A 23,522-nucleotide genomic window follows, 5' to 3' on the forward strand; every position below is an offset into this window, starting at 1 on the left:
AAGCTCAAGACTCTATAATGGTTCCCTACCACTGACAAAATCTAAAATGTCTAACACAGTACAAAATAGTTTAGTAAGTTGAGGCTTAGAGATACATAAACTTTGACTCTTACACCTCTTGACTACTCGTTGTATTCCAACCACACTAGTTTCTTTTATATTATTTGAATACACTGAGTTTATTCTTCTCATGCTGTCTTTGATAGTACATGAACAAAGGGAGGTAATCAATGAAAAACAATATTTGCTAAGTAGGTAGATTCTAGACAAAATTCTCCCTTCTTGACGTCTCCCTATGAAATCCTTTCAATAGACCACATGTGAACTTAATAATCTCTTCATGGAAGTTTTTACTTCCTGGTTGCGAAGTGTGTAAATCACAGGATTCATCAAGGGAAAGATCACTGTGTGGAAGAACGAAATCACTTTATCAGCTGGTAAGGCCTTGAATGGACGAGTGTAGATGAAGATGGCAGGCCCAAACATGAGGAGTATAATAATGACATGAGTGGTACAGGTAGATACAGCCTTCCTCTTGCCTTCAGAAGCTGACCTACCAACATGGCAGAGGATGACAGCGTAGGAAGACAGAAGCCCCAGGAAGCACAGCAGTGTCATGAGACCACTGTTGAACACCATCAGAAGCTCCACCATGAAGGTGTCCGTGCAGGCCAGCTTGATGACCTGGGGGACATCACAGAAGAAGTTATCCAGCTTGTTGGGGCCACAGAAAGGCAAACGCAGGATGAGAGCCACCTGGATAATGGAGTGGATAAAACCCCCAAGCCACAGAGCTAGCAGCATTGCATAGCACGCTCTAGGGTTCATGACAGTTGAGTAGTGCAAAGGCCGGCAGATGGCGATGTAGCGGTCAAAGGCCATCACCACAAGAAGCAACCCTTCCCCTCCTCCCAGGAAGTGCAGGAAAAAGAGCTGAGTGATGCAGCCTCTGTAGGAGATGACCTTCTTCTCAGAGAAGAAGTCCACCAGCATCCTGGGAGCCACGATGAAGGAGTAGGACGCATCCAGGAAGGCCAAGTTGCCCAGGAAGAAGTAAAGTGGGGCAGAGAGTCCTGGGTCCGATCTTATGGTGAGGATGATGAGGAAGTTTCCAGGGAGGATGATGATGTAGAAAATCGAGATCAGTACAAAGACCAGGAGCTGCATATTTCGAGACTGAGTGAGTCCAAGGAGGATGAATTCTGTCACCACTGTAATGTTGTCTATGTCCATCACCTTTTCCTACAGAAATTTGAGAAATCAGGAATTTATTTCAATATTGCCCATATAGACCTTGGTTTTCCTGGAATTAAAATCAGAAAATGGGCCTAAGCTTTTGGGCCAGCAGTTAAGAGAACATGTTTCCCGTGCCAACCATGTGGGTTTAATACTGGGTTCTACTCCTAATGCCAGCTTCCTGTTAATGTAGTCCTGTGAAGGCAACAGTGATGGCTTTGGAAACATTCCTGCCAGCCATGTGGGAGATCTTGAATGAGTCTGGCTCCACCTTGGGTCCTCAATCCAGAGCCAGAACCATCACAGGCATTTGGAGAGTGAAAAAGGTGGATACAAATTTTCTCTTTCTCTCTCTGTTGCTCACCTTCTCACCCCTACCCCTTCTCTTTCCATTCCCTCCTCCCTAAAATATTTTTTAAAGATACGCTGAATCAGACCCAAGGGAATGGTTCAGTGGTTGAGTGCTCACCTTACAAGCTCCTGGATCCTATACTGGTGCCAGTTTGTGTCCAGCTGCTCCACTTCCCATCCAGCTCCCTGTCTGAGGCCTGGGAAAAGCAGTAGAGGAGGCCCAAAGCCTTGGATCCTCCACCCACATAGAGACCTGGAAGGCAATCCTGGCTCTTGGCTTTGGATTGGCTCAGCTCCAGCTGTTTTAACCACTTGGGGAGTGAACCAACAAATGGAAGATCTTCTCTCTGTCTTTCCTTCCCTGTGTAAATCTGCCTTTCCACTAAAAATAAATGAATCTCTAAAAAAATAATAATAATAAAATGGATCACATCTGCAGTGCAGTATCTCTTCAGCATACTCTTTATGATTCTTCCTTCCGTAACTGCCAGCATCCTATTCTGAAATCCACTCTTCTGTGCTCTAGCGCTGTGCTTGCTTTTAGCTGCCCTTCCTAGGGAACTCTGGGATGTCACTGCCCTGTGCTTCCTCCTAATCTACATCAGGTTGTGCGAAATTTCCCAAAAATGATAGTGACCTCAGTTATCAAAGTCCTCTGTTTTTTTAATGAAGGATTATGGTGGTAAATGTAAGCAACGTGGAATGACAGACCTTTTTAAGCTAATAGACATGTACATGTTTGTGATCATTGTTACCCATGTTTGTTTATCAAAATCCATTATAGAACGGAAATAATCTCTGTTCTTACTGCCAATATCTTTCTTTCTTTCTTTCTTTCTTTCTTTCTTTCTTTCTTTCTTTCTTTCTTTCTTTTTTTGGTATGGCCTATCAACTCATCAATCTGCTCTGTATCAAAAACTTTGGAGAAAACAAGATGTGATGCTTACCTGTGTAGTGTTCTCCAAACTGAGAATGCTCTTATCTTGAGACATGTACATGAAAATGCATTGGTATGAGTGCCAGCGTGGCGGCTCAGTGGCTAACTCCTTGCCTTGCAAGCACTGGGATTCCATGCGGGCACAGGTTTGTGTCCAGGCTGCCCCATTTCCCATTCAGCTCTCTGCCTGTGGCCTGAGAAGGCGGTAGAGGATGGTACAAAGGCATCCTGCACCCACTTGGGAAACTCAAAAGAAGCTCCTGGCTCCTGGATCTTGGCTTTGGATTGGTTCAGCTCTGGCCATTGTGGCCACTTGAGAGTGAGCCAGTGGACAGAATATCCTCTCTCTCTATCTTCTTCTCTTTGTGGATCTGCCTTTCCAATAAAAATAAATAAGTCTTTTTACAATAAGTATATTTTGGTATGAAAGTAGCATAATTTCTATACATTGTATTGTATAGCATTCTTACAAGTTGTATTTTGAAAGTTTTACAATTCATATAGGATTCTGGCATCGTTGGACATGAGATAAGCAAAATATATATCTTGCTGATACATGCTCGTGAATGGTTTAGACTTGAGATGTAAATTGCAAAAAATGAAAATTTGAGGTAGAGCAAAATACTACATGTAACACTGCACATTGTTTCAGATACCTTCAATTATGTGGCACATTTGTTAATATGTTCTGGAATGTGCAGTGTAGGATGAAAAGAATAGGGCTCATTAACTAATTGAAAGTGAAAACAGAAGAAACGAAGGCAGGGAGATAACAGCAAGAAAAAAAAGCTCTAAATTAAAAAGCAAAGGAAATACTTGCAGTAGTACACTTTTTCAAGACATGAAAATACCTTCTTTGGGTGTAGTAAACCTCAGTTGCTCATCAGCAGGCATTTCCACATGTGGCCAAAATTAAGAATTATGAAAGAAGTGCTTGACATCACATAGGTACAGCACACCGACATATACACAGATGCCTATGTGTACACACATGCATAAGCATACCTACTGTATCCCAGATAAAACCAATGGACAAAAAATTACATATGACATCATGTAAACTGGCTTGATTTTTACCCTCTTCTCTTTCCTTCTTTGCCTTTCTCTTTCTTTTCACAATAAGCCATGTATTTTTTTTTATGTTTTTCACTCCTTTTGTCTACAACACCTGTTGTAATAAGTTAGCCCAGACTCCCTCTGTAGTTTCTCTTAGATTGTATGCATCTTGGGCATCACTTGGCAGTTGGCTATTCCACTCAATTTCAAACAGTGACAATGTAACTAGATCATAGAAGACACTCAGAAGTATCTCCAAAGTTAGAGCTACAGGTCCTTCAACTGTGCTTAATGGTTTGCTCTTTATCATCCATTTGTGCTCTGTTACCAACTACTTAATATATAAGACTGATGATCATATAACATCTTTGACTCATTATGTTCCTTTTATTTACTTCTCTCAGGGTTCCTTTTCACTACCTGTAATTCTCACCTCATACTCATCTCAGATCCAGAGACTGTCTGGGTAAAATGAAATCTCTGCAAAACAAAACCTAAGAGATATCTACAAACATCTGTTTGCTGTACTACGTTGAGAGAAGCACCATTGTTAGTGAAACTTGAAATAGAAATACGGATGCCTGGCAATCCCTGTATGGTCCACTTTCACTTCAGCTGATACAGAAATTAATCTGGGTTTGCCAATGCTAGAGCAATGTGGGGGAGGAAGAATGAAGGGTTGGGGTGCAAGTCTCAGGGTCATCTAAAGGCTGTACTAGGCATTCTACATTCCTGGGGTCCAGGTTGTTACAAAGCTCATGGAGCAGTTTAGAGACTTGGTCCCCATCCACAGACATTCATCCTTGACTCTATTTTCTCGTGTTTTAAATATTGCCTTCCTCACTGCACATTTTCTGTAGGTTTTTTTTCCTGAAGTGATGCATTTAAATTTGGACTTTTCCTCTTGTTTTATTTCTCTCTTTCCCCTTTCCCATATTTGTTCCTGATTCCTCTTTATCTCTTTAACTTACGTTCTTCTTGAAGGTTTTCATATTCTCTGTTTGCAGTACCTTTCCTCTGCATCCTCTTGTCTTGTTTCTCCTTTATTACATGTCGTTGTTGTCTCTGTGGTAATTCTGAGATGCCTCACTATAGTTTCCCCTTGAAGCAATATTGAAAACAGTAAATGAGTTGTTTGACTTTACATCTAATAAGGATTAAAAATATTGAGCTCTCCTCTTAGTACTAAATCATTGTTTCTGAAACAATATCCACCCTAACATGTGCTCTGTAACTCGTTTTTAAACATTTCTTATTCCCTCAGATATTCTGCTTGTTCATAACTGATCTTAATTTTTAAATTGGGATTATTCATATTTATGTCTGAAAGAAATTTCCCATTAGATAATCCAACAGCAAATATATATATACCTATATCTATGTACATATACATACATGCATACATGTATGCATACACACACACTGAGTAAGCTTTTCCTAAAATAAGAGCACGGTATTAAAGCCAGAGCTGTGGCAAAAAGGTGCAACCCTTGCTTGCAAAGCTATCATTTCATACCTGAGCACAAGTTCAAGTTCAGCCTCTGCAGCTCCAGTCCAGCTCCCCGACAACGCACCTGGGAAAGCTGGCTAATGGAGTCAGCCTAGTCTGCAGTTGTTGTAACCATTTGTGGGGGCAAACTTGCTGATTAAAAAAAACTATTTTTTTCTCCTTCTCACTCCCTTTTTTCTGTCTTTTGACTTTCTGCCTTTAAATAAATATTTTTCAAAATGATATGGTGTATATTAATATGCACTACATAGTTTTTAATTCATGGATAGATATAATTGTAGTTCATGCACATTCTATAAAGTGTCAGTGTAGTTAAAGATCCTTGGTAGTTACATTAGTATTGACAAGTGTTCTAAAAAGCAGTAAAATAAATAAGTAGATAGATAAATAAAATTATTAGCTTCTAGCGCTTTTTAATACCATGATTTTCTAGACCAAAAAGCTCTGATTTCTAAGAAGCAAAAATACAGTGGAGATGCTTAGGCCTTGCCTTAGGAGTGAATCCTTGCGGTAGCAGAAACTGTAAACCTGAGAGACTACATGATAGGAATGGTGACAGTTTTATTTTAGGCTGTTAAAGGAGCCTCTCAGCCCAGCTGGATGGGGGGCCAGGTCAGAGCTCCTTTTGAGCAAAATCTTGGCACTGTTGAAGATTTCCTCTGCAGCTCTCATTACAACACTTCTGCATTAATCACTATTCCTGCTCCCTCACTTAATTCTGTTAGTCCATATACATTTAAAGACAAGTGTTACTATTCCCAAAGTAGTGGGTATTTTAATAAAGGCAGCATATGTCCCAATTGAATCAGACTAAATAAGAGGAGGAAATAAGATATTGCTCTTTTATTCATTTTAGATCTCTCATATTATTCTATTTTTGCTATGATTCTGATATTTACACTGCAGGACAACACCTGAAGAGCTGAAATATGTTTCTGTTCTTTCTTTCTTCCTACTCCTTATAAACATGAAGAATGACAAAATCATTTACCACTCTGGAAATCCAGCATTACTCTCACACGACCAACAGGCAGGTTGTCGGTGCCTTTGTTCGTAACTATATCTTCTCATGGAGAGGTCTCTTACACACTGTGATCCATGACTAATTTGTGATGCAATGGAGAATGTACTTTGGGAATTTTAAGGCTAACAAAGCTGCAGAAAACTCAAAGGGAATTGTTAGAATGCCAACAAGATATAAAGACTGAAACTAGAACTATATTAGATATTAGATCAAACATATTTAAACATATTTCATTTAAATACTCACTGTGTTGCTTCTGAATTTCAAGAACAACCTTCTAGCAGTGACAGAATGGCAAGCCTGTCTGTTGGTTTCTGTGAATAGACAGTCGAGAATGCCTATTTTTTATTTTAATTTAAATAAATATAGAATTACACGTGAATTTAGAAATCTTGACTTTCAAAAAAGACTTGATGTAGTCAAGGAGGTAGTAAGCTGTTCAGGTCAACATGTCTGGTGACAGACGGGCAAACCCAAAACAGATGATGTTCCTAGAAACTCCTTTGGCACAATCTTTCTGAGAGAACTGCAGGTTGTAAAACAAACTCCTCAAGGGGAGCTCCCTGCAAAGGGACTCTGTTGTGGCCTTGCTAGCTTTTGATAGGAATAAGTGTCTCCTATGCGCCACTTAACCAGTGATGATGAACAATTTATTTTTTTGGTTACATTTGATTAAACAGAAAATAATAAGAATGTAGATATAAGCAATTTAAATATCCATAGGCACATTTAATGTTAAAAACCCTCTATTTTAAAAAATTTAAATAATGAACAAACATAAATAGAATATATAATCAAATATATCTTCTCATAATTTGTGTCTATTTCAGAAAAAGAGATATGAAAAGGTAGAACATACACAAAGCTATAAAGATGAAAAAATAAAGGTAAGAGAAAACTAAAGAACAGGAACAAATGCAAAAAATAAAAGGAACCCCAATCATTGTCACCATTCAGAGAGTGAATCAAAGGATGGAAGATCTATCTCCCTCTTTCTCTGAATTCCATTCTTCAAATAAATAAATAAATATTTTTTAACAAATAAAAAAGGAGAAAGGAGGTCAGTGTGCCAAGATAAAAGGCAAATAGAACAAATATTTGTAACAACATAGAGAGGTGGCCAAACTGGCACCAGTCATCATTCAATGCAGGATCTAATAGGCCTATGAGTGCCTATCTGGTTTACATATTTAAAATGTTTTTCAGCTACTGAGTGAAGAACATGTCATTGTAGGCAATGAGTAGAGCTAAGGAGATCAGTTAGGAATCAGTGAAGTACTATAAGCAAGAAACGAAGACAGATTAGGTCAGGAAACTCAAGAGCAGATGGAAGAGGAATAATTTTGGAGATACTGTCAATGGGAATTGTTGGTAGGCTGGATGTGAGAAGTGTGGGTTTAAGAATAACTTTTGATTTTTGATGGCATTACCGCATAGATGGTTGTATGATTTACAAACACAGAGATAAATGGAAGTCAGACATCCTGTTTTAAATGTGTTTGTGTTTTAAAAATATAGTTAGTTTTCAATGGGAGCATGCTTTTATTTTATATAAAAAGCAATAAATGTAGTAGCAAATTCTTATCCCATCTCAGCTTTCCGTTTTTCCACCTCTCAAAGCAGAAAGCTGACATTAAATTATTTTCTGTCCTTCAAGAATTTATACTTTTACAAGCAAGCATGACAATGCATTCCTGGTTATGCTTCCTGCAATGCAATATATGTGGATTGAAATGCACAAATCTAAGTGCTCAGCATAGTAACTTCTATTAAACATATACCCTTGAGTAACTATTATTTCAAAGTGAAAGTATTTACATCACTCAGAACGTTGCCCTGTGAATCTCGTCATTGGTTCCATCCAATTACTACCAGGCTGAATTAACATTTTCTAATGCCTAATGTCATACGTTAGTTTTGCCTTCTCCTTCAATTTTGTAGAAACACAATCAAATGATATATATTTTATTAAATCTGGGTATTTATATCACCATTACGATGTAAGACTTAAATATATTGTTGCACTTTCTTCAGATGTCCATCCTGTCATCTTATTCTTTCATGGATATTTTGCTTCTTTCAGGTACTTAGCTAGGAATAAAGCATGAGTGTGCTAATGTAGTCCATTTTGTAGATAGGTGTTTACATTTCTCTTGGCTTACTTCTTGCATGTGCAAATATTGACTTCTAGGTAAGTATGTTTATATCAACCTGAAATTTTCTCAAATTTTTATTCAGCTTCCAAAAGTGGTTTACCACACAAAATTCCAAATGGAGCCCTTTCTTTTTGTTTTTCAGATACTGTGACATCACAGATCTTCCTAATATTGGAAGGATTGCCCCAACCATAGCTAATCAATGCCTGTATATCATAATAACCTCATCTGCAGCTAAGCAAGAGTCACTTGTTCCAGGCATCTTGTGCATCAGGCACACACAGGGCTGTTGCCATCCAGGCCACTATTCCCAGCCTTAATTACCCCAACACTAGATACCGAACCCTTTGGAACATCCTCTACACTTATTTACACTAGATTATTCCAAACCAGTCACCCAAGCATACCCATTCACTCCCCATTAAAAGCATGATTATTTACATATCTGAAAGTCTGAGTAACAAAGAAAGAGAAACAGTGAGAGAGAGAGAGAGAGAGAGAGAGAGAGAGAGAGAGAGAGATTCTTTCATCCCCCCTGTTCACTCCTAAAATGGTTATAACTGCCAGAACTGAGCCAGATGTCAGGAACTCCATCTAAGTCTTTCCCATGTGAATTAACAAGAAGTTGGATCTAAAGCAGAGCACTTGGGACCCCAACACTTCTGTATGAGATGCTGGTGTTGCAGGTTTCGCCTTAATCAACTTGCCACAACAGTGGCCCCATGATTAGAAGCCCTGTCCACTTTTTTTTAACCTTTCCCTTGTGTCCTTTCTGTCTCCTATGTGGGATCCATGACTTGTTTCTAGGTTTCTGATGTTATAAAGGCATCTTCCTTCAGAACAACCCATTTTCTGGATTTCATGTCTTATTTTTCTTGATTCAAATAAATATCGAATAGTCTTAGAACATCTGGTGCCTCCAACAAATCCTGCATTCTGATGCCAGAATATTCATAGATGTTACATTGTGCTGTTTCTATCAGCAGTAGCCACTGATTTCCTACCTAAAACTATGGAGCTGCAAAAGAAAAAATGCCCAAGACACTACATTTACTTCTCTCTGTCAGTGGATACAGGAAAGAGCAGCTGGGGGTGCGCAGGTAATTGGCAACATCAGTTTCTAGCAATGTCCTCTGAAGGCAAGGAGAAGGAACTTTCCTCCTGGCACCATGGAGTGAAGCTCATCCATGGACCACACAGAAATAACAAGCAATGGAGGCAACTAAATCACACCAATGCATCTGTCGTCCAGGACAAGGGTCAAGGGGCACTTGGTAAACCACATCCTGCTTTCCACCTGGGTTTTCTGAAGCTCCTTCCATCCTGTTCCTCGGAGTAACGGGGGTGTCTCTGCCCAAATGCTAGGTTGTGTGTTGCAAACAATTTTCCTGTGATTCAAAATGTGCATATGTTTATGAGCTTGCTACTGACTCAGGTAACTTCTTTTCTGAAGTGTCTGTTGTAATCTTTCAACAGTATACACGAATAATTGACATAATCAGCATATTTAGCAGGAGAATGATAAAAGATATCATTTTCAAATAGCTCTAATTTGGAAAGGAAAAACAGATACACACTAATTTTGTAACTGCTCATACTATAGACTTTACAAATATTTTATGTAAAAGTTACAGGGAGTACCTTAATACATGTTATAGAAAATAAAATCTAGAAGTGCACTGCCCAGGGTGGTGGTGTGACCGAGAAACTGAATCCAAAGTTTTATTTATGTATTTAAATCCACAAAATCATGAGAAGGCTGTGGTTACTATGTTGCATAACACAGCCTCAGAACTTTAACTCAGGTAACTTAAATGGTCTGCAGGTGGGCAAAAGTCCAGGCCCAAGGTCAAGGCCTGAGGGCAGGGGTCCATAGCCAGCCTTTGGCCAAAACCACAGACCTGTGTGCTTTGAGGATTTCCTTGGGACAGTTTCATACTGACTTCCGTCTTGAGTTATGTTACTGTTTTCTGATCAAGTAATGGCTAGTTCAAGAACTCTGAGGTCATCCACTCCCTTTCGAATCGCCCACATGGGATGGAAGATGCCCAGATCCTTCCTCGCAGGATCTAATGACACCGGAACAACAGCTGGGAACCCCGAGCAGACCTCTGAAACAGAAAAACAGTAAACTTCTTTCGGGACTTGGGAGGGGAGCTTTCTCTGGTCCTTACTTAGTTCCAACTTTGGATCCCCACCCTCTCTGGCAATGACCATCAGGGTCGCTCCAGAGGGCCCCCCTCCTGCAAAAAAAATTAGATTAGATAGACAGAGACCAATAAGGAAAGCTTAGAACAGACAGGAAATGCCTTACTAGGTAGGACACAAAGATTAGTTACTCCCCAATTAAAGTATTGAAGATTTCTCTGCACACCCCCCCCAAACGGTTCTGTGCCTCATCTGTTGACATATGTCTTGTTAGAGTTATTAGCCAGTTCAGACTAGCCTAAAATGTGCCAAGTTCAGCAAAATAATGCTTCAATACTATAAACTGCTAAATATAAAGATGAAAATAGACACAAGACAGCTGAATAATAACCTATAGTCATTTTAAGGTATATAGCAGCTGGTTGTGCATAAACTAAAATTGAAATGTCAGTGAAGCAGTCACAGGGTGTGGTTAAGAACTTGCATTCTGTAACATATTGGTCACTCAATACCATACCAACTAACTCCATAGTGTTGTTAATTGTTGTGGACATTTTGTTGTGGCTTTTCACTGGACAGGATGATATTCTGCCAGCTCTGCTTTCAGACCAGAGATGGTCTTCCCAAGAAACTGCTGAATCTATCTGGACAATAAGATATTGGACTGTATGCATGGCACATGCTTGCAATGAAGGAATCATGACTGGATTTGAACTGTAATACTGCAACAAGGTGGAGGAACCCACCATGGGGGGGGGGGAGGGTTTGGGGAGGGGTTGGGAAAATCCCAGAGACTATGAAATCGTGTCATAAAATGAAACAAAATAAAAAAAAGTTATGGCTATCAAAGTTTGTGCCATATAAATTCTTGTAGTTTGATTCCCTAGGCAGTGAAATAAAAACTTAAGTGGGCAGGCAAGTTCCTCTTTCATAGCCTTAATAGATTTAGAAGGAGGTTTCCTCTAGGCCTTGCCTTACACTCATTATGTGTTTCTCAGTTTCTTTCTTGGTCCCATCATGTACCATTCTCTGTCTTCACCCTGGTTTACACTACACATGCCACAACTCAAAAAAAAAAAAATAGCACACCTTGCCAATGTTGCCATTAGCCAAAAAAAGTCACAAAAGGAATGGAGCTTGAATTCTGAAATTCACACGAGTCAGTGTGTCTTACAACGTTTAGCAACATCTTGAGTTAGCAATATTCATTTGCTTAATCCAGATATTGTTACTGGAAAAAATAGAAGCTCAAGGGCAGTTTTGGAAGGAAGGCGAAACAGGAAAAATTGAAAGGCATAAAAAAAAGAGCAAAAGAAATTTAGAAGTAACCAAGAGGAAACAGGGAGAGAAGTGAGGGCAGAGTACCTGGGTAAATTTAGTGGTTTTCTGCTGGGGTACTGGGGTTTTTCAAGGCAGAACAGCACATGAACAGGTTTTACATAAGGTGGTTAGATACCTTTTTCTTCTACAGTAGCCCGACTTATTCTTGTTCATTCTCCAAAATGTCCCAGTTTCTCATTAGTCTGACTATTGACCCTCGGGGTTTCATTGTGTTTGGGGAGTAGATATTCTTTACCTTGTGAAATGTTTAGCAATACAAGATGCAAATCAACAGCAGTTCCCACACAACTGGTGATTACCACAAATGTCTCCTGGCATTGTCAAATGTTCCCTGAGAGGGTGAAATGGCCTTCAGTCCTTTTTCAAATCGTGTGCACCTTGAACTTGACTAGGTTACTGCTTAGTGGTTTACCAAAAGTTTCCCACTTCATTAATATTAGTTTCTGATTTCAGGTGATACTTGTAACTATTTATAATAGTGCTGTTTTTGTGGATGTTTTCCGTCTATTGCTAGCCTCAATATTTTCACCAAATATCCTGTAGTAGAAGCATGTCTTCTCTAGAAGATGAACCCAAGTTAGATGAGAGGTAAACACAAAATAAGCAGAACTATGACTGGTTCCAATACAAAGAAAAGACAGTAAGGTAATATAAAATCTAGAAACATAGCTTTTTATGATGTATATATGTAAATCTTCTGTATTTTACAGATTTTTCCATAAATCTTTTGTTGCAAATATTAATGAGGTCTAGTGTTTATTCATTTCCAAACGCTGAGAATTCAACTCAAAATTCCAGAATCATAACTCCAATCCATGCCTCGCGTAGCACTGAAGACAGGAGATCATCCTAGGGAGAAAGTCCCAAAGCAAAGGACAAACTTAATGTGTCATCTCCTTCCTGTGCACCTGAGTTACACTGGATCAGGCACAAATCATAGTCTCAATATATAGACAGAGTCTCTGCAGTAAAATAGTGGATGTGGGTTCCTGATATAGTATACATATACCTATATATATGTGTGTGTGTATATATATATATAGCCTCAAAGCATAATCATATTACAGCATCAAATAAGACACAAAAATAAATTTCAATGCACACAAAAGGTTTTTCATCTTCCATTAAGAGATTCTCTGGTTTTGAGAAATGAAAATTTAAGTAAATAAATACATGACATGAAATCAAATCCTGTAATATACTTTTTGTATTTGTAGTTATAGTCAGCAATTGACTGTTTAGTGTTGGGGAAAAAGCTAAGACAACTACATCCCATTTTGGTGTGTCAGGGTACAATGTCCAGCTCTGGCTCCTGACTGTAGCTTGCTGGTAATGCACACCCTTCAAGGTGGCAGCAGCAGCAATGACCCAAATAACTGGGTTCCTGCTGCTCAAGTCGGAGACCTTGGGTGAGTTTCAGCTCCCAGCTTCCTCCTGCCTGAATCCTAAATGTTATGAGCATTTGGGAGGTGAGCCAGTCAATGGGTGTTCTCCTCTCTCTCTGTCCTAATTAGCTAATTTGTTAATAATTTTAAATGGTTTAATGGGACAGATCTCTGAATTGTAGTGCTAAAAAAAGGAATACTCTGTCAATTTAAGTTGAACATGAGAGACAGAATTAACAAATACAGAAAACACAAAAAGGGCCAAAAGTAAGTTTTTTTTTAATTACACAACTAGGTGTTTGTTAATCAAATGCTCCAGATGGAATGAGTCTAACTTAGCCACCAAACTACACTCTTCTTTGAATTCATAAACATAATTTCCCTAGTATGGCAAAATGTTGAGTTCCACTGCTAATACTGTTGAAAAGTCACCCCTTAAAATATTAGTTGAAGTGGCTGGTATTAAAAAAAACATCTCCATTTCAATCAATTCAGGGAAAAGGAAAAAATAAAGGACAAAACGGATGTGTGTTTTCCAGATCCAGGAATATGATTTGTCAAAAACCATCCCACTGGGCCAAGATGGATATACAATAATATTTAGTTTGCTAACTTAAGGGTAGTCACATTCCTATGTTGGCCTCTTGCACTTCATATTCCATCATGTGGATGAATCACCCAGGGCTTATCTATTTTACTATTTCTCAATCTGCCATCTCCTCCCAGTCAGAGTTCCTCCAAGATAACCATGCAACAATTAGTGAACACACATATCTTATCAGATCATTGTTGTAACTTAAATGATCTGCTAGATATTTCAGGGCATATGTGAGTAAACTTATCTCTAACTTAATGTCTTTGTAATTTCACCAAAAAGAAGAATAAGTGAAAATCATATTGAGAGTCTAAGAACTCATATGAAAGGACAAGTGAGAGCAGCATCATTACACCTGCAACCTTAGAACTCTGGTCCTCAGGAAGAGACACTATGTATCAATGACATTTCACTTCTCTCTACATAAAATGTATCTGTTGACCAACTTCCTCATGCCTGTCTTTACTTCCTTGTTTCTCAATGTATAAATTATGGGATTAAGTAAAGGGAATATCACTGTATGGAACACAGAAACCACCTTATCTAAGGAAAAGGAGTCAAAAGGACGAGCATAGATGTAGATGGATGGCCCAAACATTAGCACCACTATGGTGATGTGGGAATAGCAAGTGGACACAGCCCTGTTGGTACTCTCACCTGAGCCTGAGTGCTTCTTGAGCATGGCCAGAAGAAAGGCATATGACATTAACAGAGCAATAAAACACACCACGGAGATCAGACCACTGCTGAAAATCATCACCAGCTCCTCAGGGAAGGTGTTGGCACAGGCAATCCGGACCACTTGTGTGATATCACAGAAGTAGCTGTCTAATTCATTTGGTCCACAGAAGGGAAGTCGAACAATCAGAGCCACCTGTATTATAGAATGAACAAAGCCTCCCACCCAGGAGAGAGCCACCAGGATGCAACAGAGACGGCGATTCATGATGGTAGCATAGTGGAGGGGACGGCAAATAGCAGCGTAACGGTCAAAGGCCATCACTGTGAGCAGGAACATCTCTGAGGCCCCAACGAAATGTAAGAAGAAGAGTTGTGCAATGCACCCACCGAAGGAAATTATCTTCCTTTCTACAAAGAAGTCCACCAGCATTTTAGGGGCTGTGATGGAGGAATACCAAATATCAAGGAAGGCCAGATTTGCCAACAGGAAATACATGGGAGAAGTGAGATGGGGGTCAAGCCTGATGGTGCAAATAATAAGGATGTTCCCTGGGAGAATGAACAAATAGAAGGACAGAAATACAACAAACAAGACAAGCTGTACTTCCCGAGTCTGGGATAGACCAGTGAGAACAAACTCTGTCACTCTGGTGTAATTTGCGGGTTCCATTTCTTCAATGAACTTTTCTCATATTGTGGCTTTGAAAAAGAAAGAAGTCATAGTTACTACAAATAGCATTTAAGTTAAATTAAATTACAATTTGCAAAACAGTTTCATACATCCTCTGATGTTAAGAGGTTGCATTAGGTTACTTTTGTCCAATTTTATATCCCCCTCCCAAAAAAAATGAAAATAAGGAAAGAGCAAAACATGTCCTTATAAATTAAAACATTAAAGCATATTTACTGTGTTGCGTATCCAAAGCCCAAATCTCAGCTTGTCAGTGTCACAAAATTCTATTTTTAAGACATTCAACTTTTCATTAATTCTTTCTCCAAGCACCTACCTTAATAAGTGATATGCAGATACTTCTGAGTTTATCCAAATTTAAAACATGTAATGGAAGATCCACCTATTTCTTTATAAACATTTTTTGGTTAAGAAATTGTGCAAATTTGAAATTTTAAGTTGTAGTCTAATATTGGATAAGCTGATCTAGCAACATTTTTATTTTTAACTAGGGAGTGATTATTTTACAAATTGGAAGAATCTGATGAGGCTGTAGTTCCTGAAAGGGTAAGATACTACATGTCCCAAGAGATATTGGATGCAGCCTTATACAAGGTTTCAAAAATTAACCATCATCTTTATCTATTGCCCAATTTATTTCCTTAGATGAAGATGTAAATGAAAATATTGGTTTCTCCCAGAATGAAAGTCACTTAACTTAGCCATTCTTGGTAAACCAAAAAACATGCTCACAACTAACAAACACTTTCAGAATAGACTTGAATGACATTAAACAGGATTAAGCTGAAACTGAGAGATTAGGAGAATGTAAGAAAAGATTGATGATGCTGCAAAAGGAAGAGGAAGATTTAAGTCTGAATCTTTCAGTTGATAGAACTGTATCTTTATGAATTACAAATGCTCAGATTTGACAAGCAAAAAAATAGTTGATAAAAACAAGAAGAAGTTATAAATGGACTTTAAGCAATACTTTATTAAAAACCCTGTGCACCTTTCAACCATTCAAATGCACTGATTATGGGGGAATGGTGGAGAGTATATTCTGTATAAGCTGTACTGAGCTACAGGGAAAAGCAGAAGATATACTGAGAAGCTGAGACTCGAGTCACACAGGAAAGATGACTTTTTTTTTAAAGATTTATTTATTTTTATTGGAAAGTCAGACATATACAAAGAGGAGGAGAGACAGAGAGGAAGATCTTCCATCCGATGATTCACTCCTCAAGTGACCTCAACAGTCAGTGCTGTGCTGATCCAGAAGCCAGGAACCTCTTCCAGGTCTCCCATGCGGGTGCAGGGTCCCAAGGCTTTGGGCCATCCTTTACTGTTTTCCCGGGCCACAAGCAGGGAGCTGGATGGGAAGTGGAGCTGCCTGGAATAGAACCAGCGCCCATATGGGATCCCTGGGGGTTCAAGGCAAACACTTTAGCCAGTAGGCCACGGCGCCAGGCCCAACTGATTTTTAAACAGTGGGATATGGAAGCATATAAATTCCATTAAGTGAAGGCTTTGGTTGTATCATAACTCAAAAATATTTGAAATACATACATTGTATAAACATTTTATGTATTTTTAGTTTTTCCTCAAAGTCTTCACAAATAACTAAATTTTGGAAAACATGGGCTACTTATATGACTTATGTAGGTAGTTAGAAACAATATTAAGCAGTAAGAGAGACTTGGATTCCTGTTACAATTTAGACACCAAGACCCGTGTGACACTGAGAAGAATTCTTCATACTTTTTCCATGGCAGTTTCTTACTAGCAACATGAAATATTTAAGCCAGCATATTCAGAATTGTAGGGAATAGTCTAGCTCTAAAACTCTACAATTCAAAGATTGTGTTATGGCATAGTCAGTTAAGCTGTCAGCCATATGGTTGCCGTTTTGCTCCTCTTCTGACCCAGCTCCCTGCTTATGGTGGAAAAGCACTGGAGGATGGGCCATTTGCTTGGGCCCCAGCACCCACATGGGAGACATGGAAGAAGATCTTTGCTCCCAGCTTCAGCCTGCCTCAGCCCCAGCTATTGTAGCTACTTACAGAAGCAGTAAATGGAAGCTTTCTTTCATTGCCTTTCCATTCCTCTCTCTCTCTCACTCTCTTTCTGTGTATAAAACCCTGTCCTTTGTCTAAATAATCTTTAAACTAAAATAAACAAAAACTCTATGATTCTATGGAAATAGAAGTTGATTGAATCACAGAAAGATATATCTCACGATGAACTAGAAAAGAGAATTTTCAGACTTCAAGAGTAAAATTTGCTAAGTAAATAGAAATGCTGATGGCCTTACCTGATCATCACATGCTGTAACCACGTGCGGAAATATCACACTGTATACCATGAAAGTGTACCAATTGAATGTTAATTCAGTATTTTAGAAAGGAAAAAGAAAAATATGAATGATGGTGTAGACAGAAGGTAAAACTGACACCATTGTGGATGTGTACAACTGCAATAGCTAATGGAAAAACAGAAACAGCTGCAATTTATGTCCCTGTTCTTAAGATACTAAGCCTATCTACATGATTCAGTAAGACACTGAGGAGGGAGTATGTAGAAAATGTCTTCATATACTGATAGACCCTTGGTGACACAGGAACTACATAAATAACTGCATTACAAAAAATGTTCAGTTGTTGAGGATGTGGGGGAAAGGGTACCCTACTCCACTGCTGGTGGGAACGCAGTCTTGATCTCCTGTACACATTGCTTTCCATAGTAAAGTAGACAAGAAGAAAACATTAGGGTCAGAGATGGGATGATCTCAACATGAGAATGTTTTGAGGATTATTCACTGCTTGAGCTTTTCTGATATAAAACATAGATGTGGAGCACTCTAACCACAGCTGATTGCCACTACGCAACATCAGGAAGCTCACTTCCTGTCTCTGCCTCCACACGCCCTGTCAGTGCAAGACAGATAACACAAGTTGTCTACTACGTATTATTAAAGGATTAACGAGCTAATACACAGAAACAACATGCACATATCTCACATTAAATAAATCATCATCATCATGGTACTTCTCACAAAGTAGCAAGTGAAAGAAGGAAATACCATCTTAAATTACAGCTTTCAACATATTGTCCTGTGATGTCTGTGTGCTTGTCTCTGCCCCAACTTGGATCTGGAAAACTAAGAGCAATTCTTAGTTTGGAAAAAGGAAATAAAGGCATTTGACTCTTTAAGCATTACTATCTCCTATTTTTCCAACTCATTGTTCTTTTTGAATGTTGATAGAACACTACTACTAAATCATTTGTCTACTCTCAAGAAGTCTGCTTCCAAAATACCTGCGATTTTGTAAAGGTCATGTCTAACAAGCTCTATAGACATGTTTTCTGGGCTCACATGTCTGTATTCTATTCACATCTCCAACTAAAACTAATTTGTTATGCTGGTTTCTCAGTTCATACTATATCTGCCAAAAATATAGAAAACACTGAGCCCCCTGGGGCCATAGAACATTCATTATTTCTATATCTACCTAGTACCTAAGGTATTATCTGGTATGCTGAGGTCCTTAATATGTTCTATGAATGGTGGATGGATGGATGATTGAATGGATTTTAGAACAATAAACAAATGAAAAGTGGCTAAGAAATAGAAAAATATTTTCAAATCTAATTATTTTATTAATCCATTCAATCTTTTCTGTTTCTGGTTCACAGATCTCGATTTGCTTTCTAGAATCCTCTTTTTAAAATACCTAGTCCATTAACTAGTTTTAAACAAGATTCCTTGTTTTCAAGTTCCTTTCTTACACTATTAATTTTCAAAGCTAACGCTACTACTAACTCCAGCCCCTTAGAATTACACACCATAAACTCCACACATCTAACCACTTCACAGAACTCATCCTAAAGAATGATCATTTTAAAAAATCCAGGATTTTTAGGGAATTTTCTGACTTCTTTCAAGAGTGACAGCACTGTAACGATTAGCAAATTATTTTATTGATTTAGTACTCTCTGGAGATCTGTAAATCAGAACAGCCTTCTCCATCAGAACTTGTTTCAGAACCACTCTCTTGGACACAGACAATGACCAAGGAGTCTTCTCAATGCCCAGTCTGGCCCTGAGTTCAAAGAAGAAATATTATCTACTCACTCTCTGGTTACGTGGTGTTCTGTACTATCATCATATCTCCCCAAGACATTTTCTTGGTTAAGACTTTGATTCTTACCTCTGTCTTTGAGCATTCAACATATTTTCTTCCATAACTGTATCTACCCATTATTAAACAGAGTGGCTTATATAAGTGCTGCAATAGTACTGTTTCACCTACCAGTTACTGTGCTAGTCTTGGTACAGCTCAGGAATAAGGAGTTGCGGTGGAGGATGCCTCTTCCCCACCAACAAAGGGCTTTGTCTCCTATATTTCAGTATATATTCGTTCCTGCACTGATGAAACAAGGAGCTAACTAGCACCATGGCTTGTAACAATAAAATCAGTTCCCTAGAGGACAGAAGCTGCCACCCCGGAATAAAAGCCCTAGGGGATAGTTTAAATGTTGCATGTGTTTTGTCCAAAGAGCATTGAGTCACAACCTCTGAAATGCAAAGGATAAGTTAAGGGAATTAACTAATTCCTAGGATCAGAGATAGAAAATGTTATGATATGCTACTGCATGTCCAATTTCATTGTCACAAAGGACTGTGTGATTTAGAAGTGAATAGAATACTTAGGAAAATTAAAATATGCCCAAATTCAATATTCACTGCTTGAGCAGTTTACCTTTGTTTGCCAAGAAAGCCCTAAACACTCATCCATCAACCAAACATAACATCATACAGTATTTCCTACATACACTAAGAATTACGTACGTGTCAGACACTGGAGCACACACCAGATATACAATGATGAAAAATTAAACTTCATTTGTTTCCATACATCAGCCTAAAATAGGCCCATTTATGAAACCACCAAACTTGCTTGTATTTCCCATCTTAACATAACAGGTTTGCACTGGAAATTATCGTTCTATGTCTTAACGTTGTGGAGCCTAAACAGGATTATAAGTTATAGAACAGCCAGAATTTTGTTGAGCTAATTACTGCACCGATGATTAAAATAATATACTGGATAAGTGAATGTATGATGAACAAAATTATATTTTCCTACATACATTATCACTACCTCATACTAATTTAATAATCTCTTACAGAATCAACCTTAGCAAATTAAATGACCAATGAAAAATGATATTTGATTCTGTCTCAATTTTATTTTGTCAGCCTAATCTCATTTTCACATTTTTAAAGTTATTCTCATATGGTTATTTGTTTAGACATTAAGAATAAAATTATCAATATGAGGTTGACAGAAAAGCAATGAAGAATAATGAAAAGGAAGAACACATAAAATCAATGGAAGTTATACTTTAGAATGTTCTACATGAAAAAAAAGAGAACCTAAAAGTTGTAAGGTCACATGACACGCAAATAATGTCCATTAAATTGCAAATTTTATGCCATTTACTGTCTTACTGCTCTGGCTAAAAGAACATGGTTAGCAAACAGGACTGAGGTGCATTTATTTTTATTTATAATTATACATCATTCTTCAAAGAGCTCATTAAAATGAAATTAAAGATAAGTTTATTTTGGTGCATAAGAGTCTAATTCTGTACATAGTTGTTTCATAATGCATATTTTTGGTAAAATTTTTAAAGATCTTTCTATAGACAACATTTTCTTTATCTATTCATTGGTTGATAGAAACTTAAGTTATTTGTGTTTCTTGACTGTTTTGAAGAGGAATGTAATAAACAGGGAAGTGTAAATAACTCTTAGACTGATTTAATTTTCTCTAGGTATATACCCAATAGTGATATTCTATTTTTAATTTTCTAAGCACTTCCACACTTTTTCTCTATTATACCTCTACTAACATCCATTTCTACCAACAGTGATGAAGGCTCACCAGTACTTGTCAGCTTTTGTCATTTAAAGAGTGACCTTAGAATTGAATGTGTGAGGAAGACATGAAGTATAACCTATCAGGATCATAACGGGTAACTCATAGACAACAGACTCGAATTAACATTAGACAATAGTAAAACTACAAAGAGATATGGGGGGAATCAAGAGCGATCATGACAACGTCTTAACAGGAGGTCATACGCATGGAGCGGGGGAGGGGGGAGAACCCCAGCGTGGAGCGGGTGGACAGGAGGAGGCTTGTATCCCAACCCTGAAGACTCCCAGATCCTCACCAAGGACTATCAGTACATGCACCAAGGGCTACATCCCAACTGCCAAAGAGACCACAGGGAACTGGAGTGCCTTTGGAGGCCAAGAACTCTGAAGTCACCCTCCCCCGTTTGGATCTCCCACATGGGATGGAAGAAGTCCCAAACCTTCCTCGCAGGATCCAAGCTCATCAGAACAACAGCCAGGAGCCAGGAGCGGTCCGCAGAAATGGAAGAACAGTAAACTCCCTTCAAGACTAAGGAGAGGAGCTTTCTCTGGTCCTTGCTTGGTTCCAGCTTTGGGTCCCCACCCTCTGTGGCAATGACCATCAGGATCACTCCGGAAACCCCCAAACAAACAAACAAAAAAACTAGAATAGATAGACAGAGAACAAGGAAAGCTTAGAATCAGACAGGAAATGGTCAGCTTGGACTCACGTATACCTTACTAGGTAGGACACAAAGATTAGTTACTCCCCAACTAAAGTATTGAAGATTTCTCTGCACACCCCTCCTAAAACTGTTCTGCACCTAAACTGTTGACATATGTCTTGTTAGAGTTATTAGCCAGTTTAGACTACCCGAAAAACTGCCAGGTTCAGCAAAATTATGCTTCAACACTATAAACTGTTAAATACTAAAATGAAAATAGACACGAGACAGCTGAATAATAACCTGTAGTCATTTTAAGGTGTATAGAAGCTGTTTGTATATAAACTAAAATTGAAATGTCAGTGAAGTAATCACAGGATGTGGTTAAGAACTTGCATTTTTAACATATTGGTTACTCAATACCATGGCAATTAATTCCATAATGTTGTAAATTATTGCTGATGTTATGTTGGGGCTTTTAATTGATCGGGATGATACTCAGCCAGCTCTACCTTCAGACCAGAGATGGTCTTCCCAAGAAACCGTTGAATTTATCTGGACAATAAGATGCTGGACTCTATGCTTGGTACATGCTTGCAATGAAGGAATCATGACTGGATTTGAACTGTAATACTGCAACAAGGTGGAGGAGTCCACTATGGGGGGAGGGTTTGGGGAGAGGTAGGGGAAATCCCAGAACCTATGAAACTGTGTCACATAATGCAATGTAATTAATTTTAAAAAATTGTTAAAGTTGGTTAAAAAAAAGAATTTATGTGAGCAGGATGTGATGCTGAAATGCCAAGCCTACAGCTTTTCGGGTCCAATGGGGCTACAGGTGGGGCAAGAACTCATTAGTACTCCAGAGTGAACCACATAGTGAGGAGCACCAAGGTGCTACATACATTCATACCAACAGGCATTCTATGTAGCACAACTACTGTGGGGGAGCTGAGGTCAGATTCCATGAGGCCAATAGAACCTGAAGAGTTCTCCAAGTGTGCAAGACACTAACCAGAAGGGATTAAGATCCTGAATATGAATATGAAATGAAATGAAAGCAAAAGTTATTCAAATGGGAGAAGCTGAGAAAGAGACTGGTAGAAATAAAATATGAAGTTGTGTTTACCTTTATGAGAGACATATCATTGTCATTACAACAGTTACTCTCTCCCCTTCTTCCTCTCTTCTTTTTCTGACTTACATCTCTTATACAAAGTAGAGAGAGCAAAAGAAATATGTGCTTTAGAAGAAAGAGAAAGTCTGAATTAATAGATGCATGGAGACTGCTCAACAGAATAGAAGCTGACTGCTGTCTCCAGATTATTTATGATTATTTCTCTCGGCTGAGATTAGAAATCCTATAGACACTCATGGAACTCCTTTTCATAGCCATATGATTTGATTTGATGATGAAAAACAGTGCTGAATTGGTTAACTGAATCAAGTTGTACTGTCTGGTATGTATTATGTTTTTAAAACAAAAACCAACTATGTAAATATGCTGATGTCCAGCGATTCTCTGTGGCACTTCCTCTATCATTTCCTCAATAAATGCCTGTCAAATTAGAAAGATATATAATTTGGTCGCTGATGGCAGAAGCATAAAAGTAAAATGAGAGCATACTTCCTTGACTTCAGCTTAACTGGAGCTAAAACTAAAACCTTTGCTAGCTTTTAAACTTTGGTGAATTGCCAGAGTGACAGGACTCCAACGTGGTATCCCATTACTGTGACGCTCTCATGGTGCTGCACTGAGAGTGTTTCAAGGGAATTTTCTTGAGGTGCTAGACAATAACATTAGGAAAATACCTAGAAACATAGATGAGATAGTGTAAAAG

General features: G+C 38.5%; 2 protein-coding genes across 2 annotated transcripts; both read right to left on the reverse strand.

Annotated features, from left to right (window-relative positions):
• Positions 1–306: 306 nt before the first annotated feature.
• LOC101521799 (olfactory receptor 4N4C) lies at positions 307–1,233 on the reverse strand. The gene has a single exon (XM_004584874.2). The coding sequence runs from the start codon at positions 1,231–1,233 to the stop codon at positions 307–309; it is 927 nt and encodes a 308-aa protein (XP_004584931.2).
• A 12,844-nt stretch (positions 1,234–14,077) lies between these two features.
• On the reverse strand, positions 14,078–15,189 carry LOC101526154 (olfactory receptor 4M1). The gene has a single exon (XM_004584628.2). The coding sequence runs from the start codon at positions 15,088–15,090 to the stop codon at positions 14,149–14,151; it is 942 nt and encodes a 313-aa protein (XP_004584685.2). The 5' UTR covers positions 15,091–15,189; the 3' UTR covers positions 14,078–14,148.
• Between the last annotated feature and the right edge of the window lie 8,333 nt (positions 15,190–23,522).

Source organism: Ochotona princeps, chromosome 6 (genome assembly GCF_030435755.1).
Source record: "Ochotona princeps isolate mOchPri1 chromosome 6, mOchPri1.hap1, whole genome shotgun sequence".
Classification (NCBI taxonomy): domain Eukaryota; kingdom Metazoa; phylum Chordata; class Mammalia; order Lagomorpha; family Ochotonidae; genus Ochotona; species Ochotona princeps.

Coding starts and splice junctions, on each gene's coding strand:
- LOC101521799 (XM_004584874.2), bottom strand. CDS start 1,233: ATGGACATAGACAACATTACAGTGGTGACAGAATTCATCCTCCTTGGA.
- LOC101526154 (XM_004584628.2), bottom strand. CDS start 15,090: ATGGAACCCGCAAATTACACCAGAGTGACAGAGTTTGTTCTCACTGGT.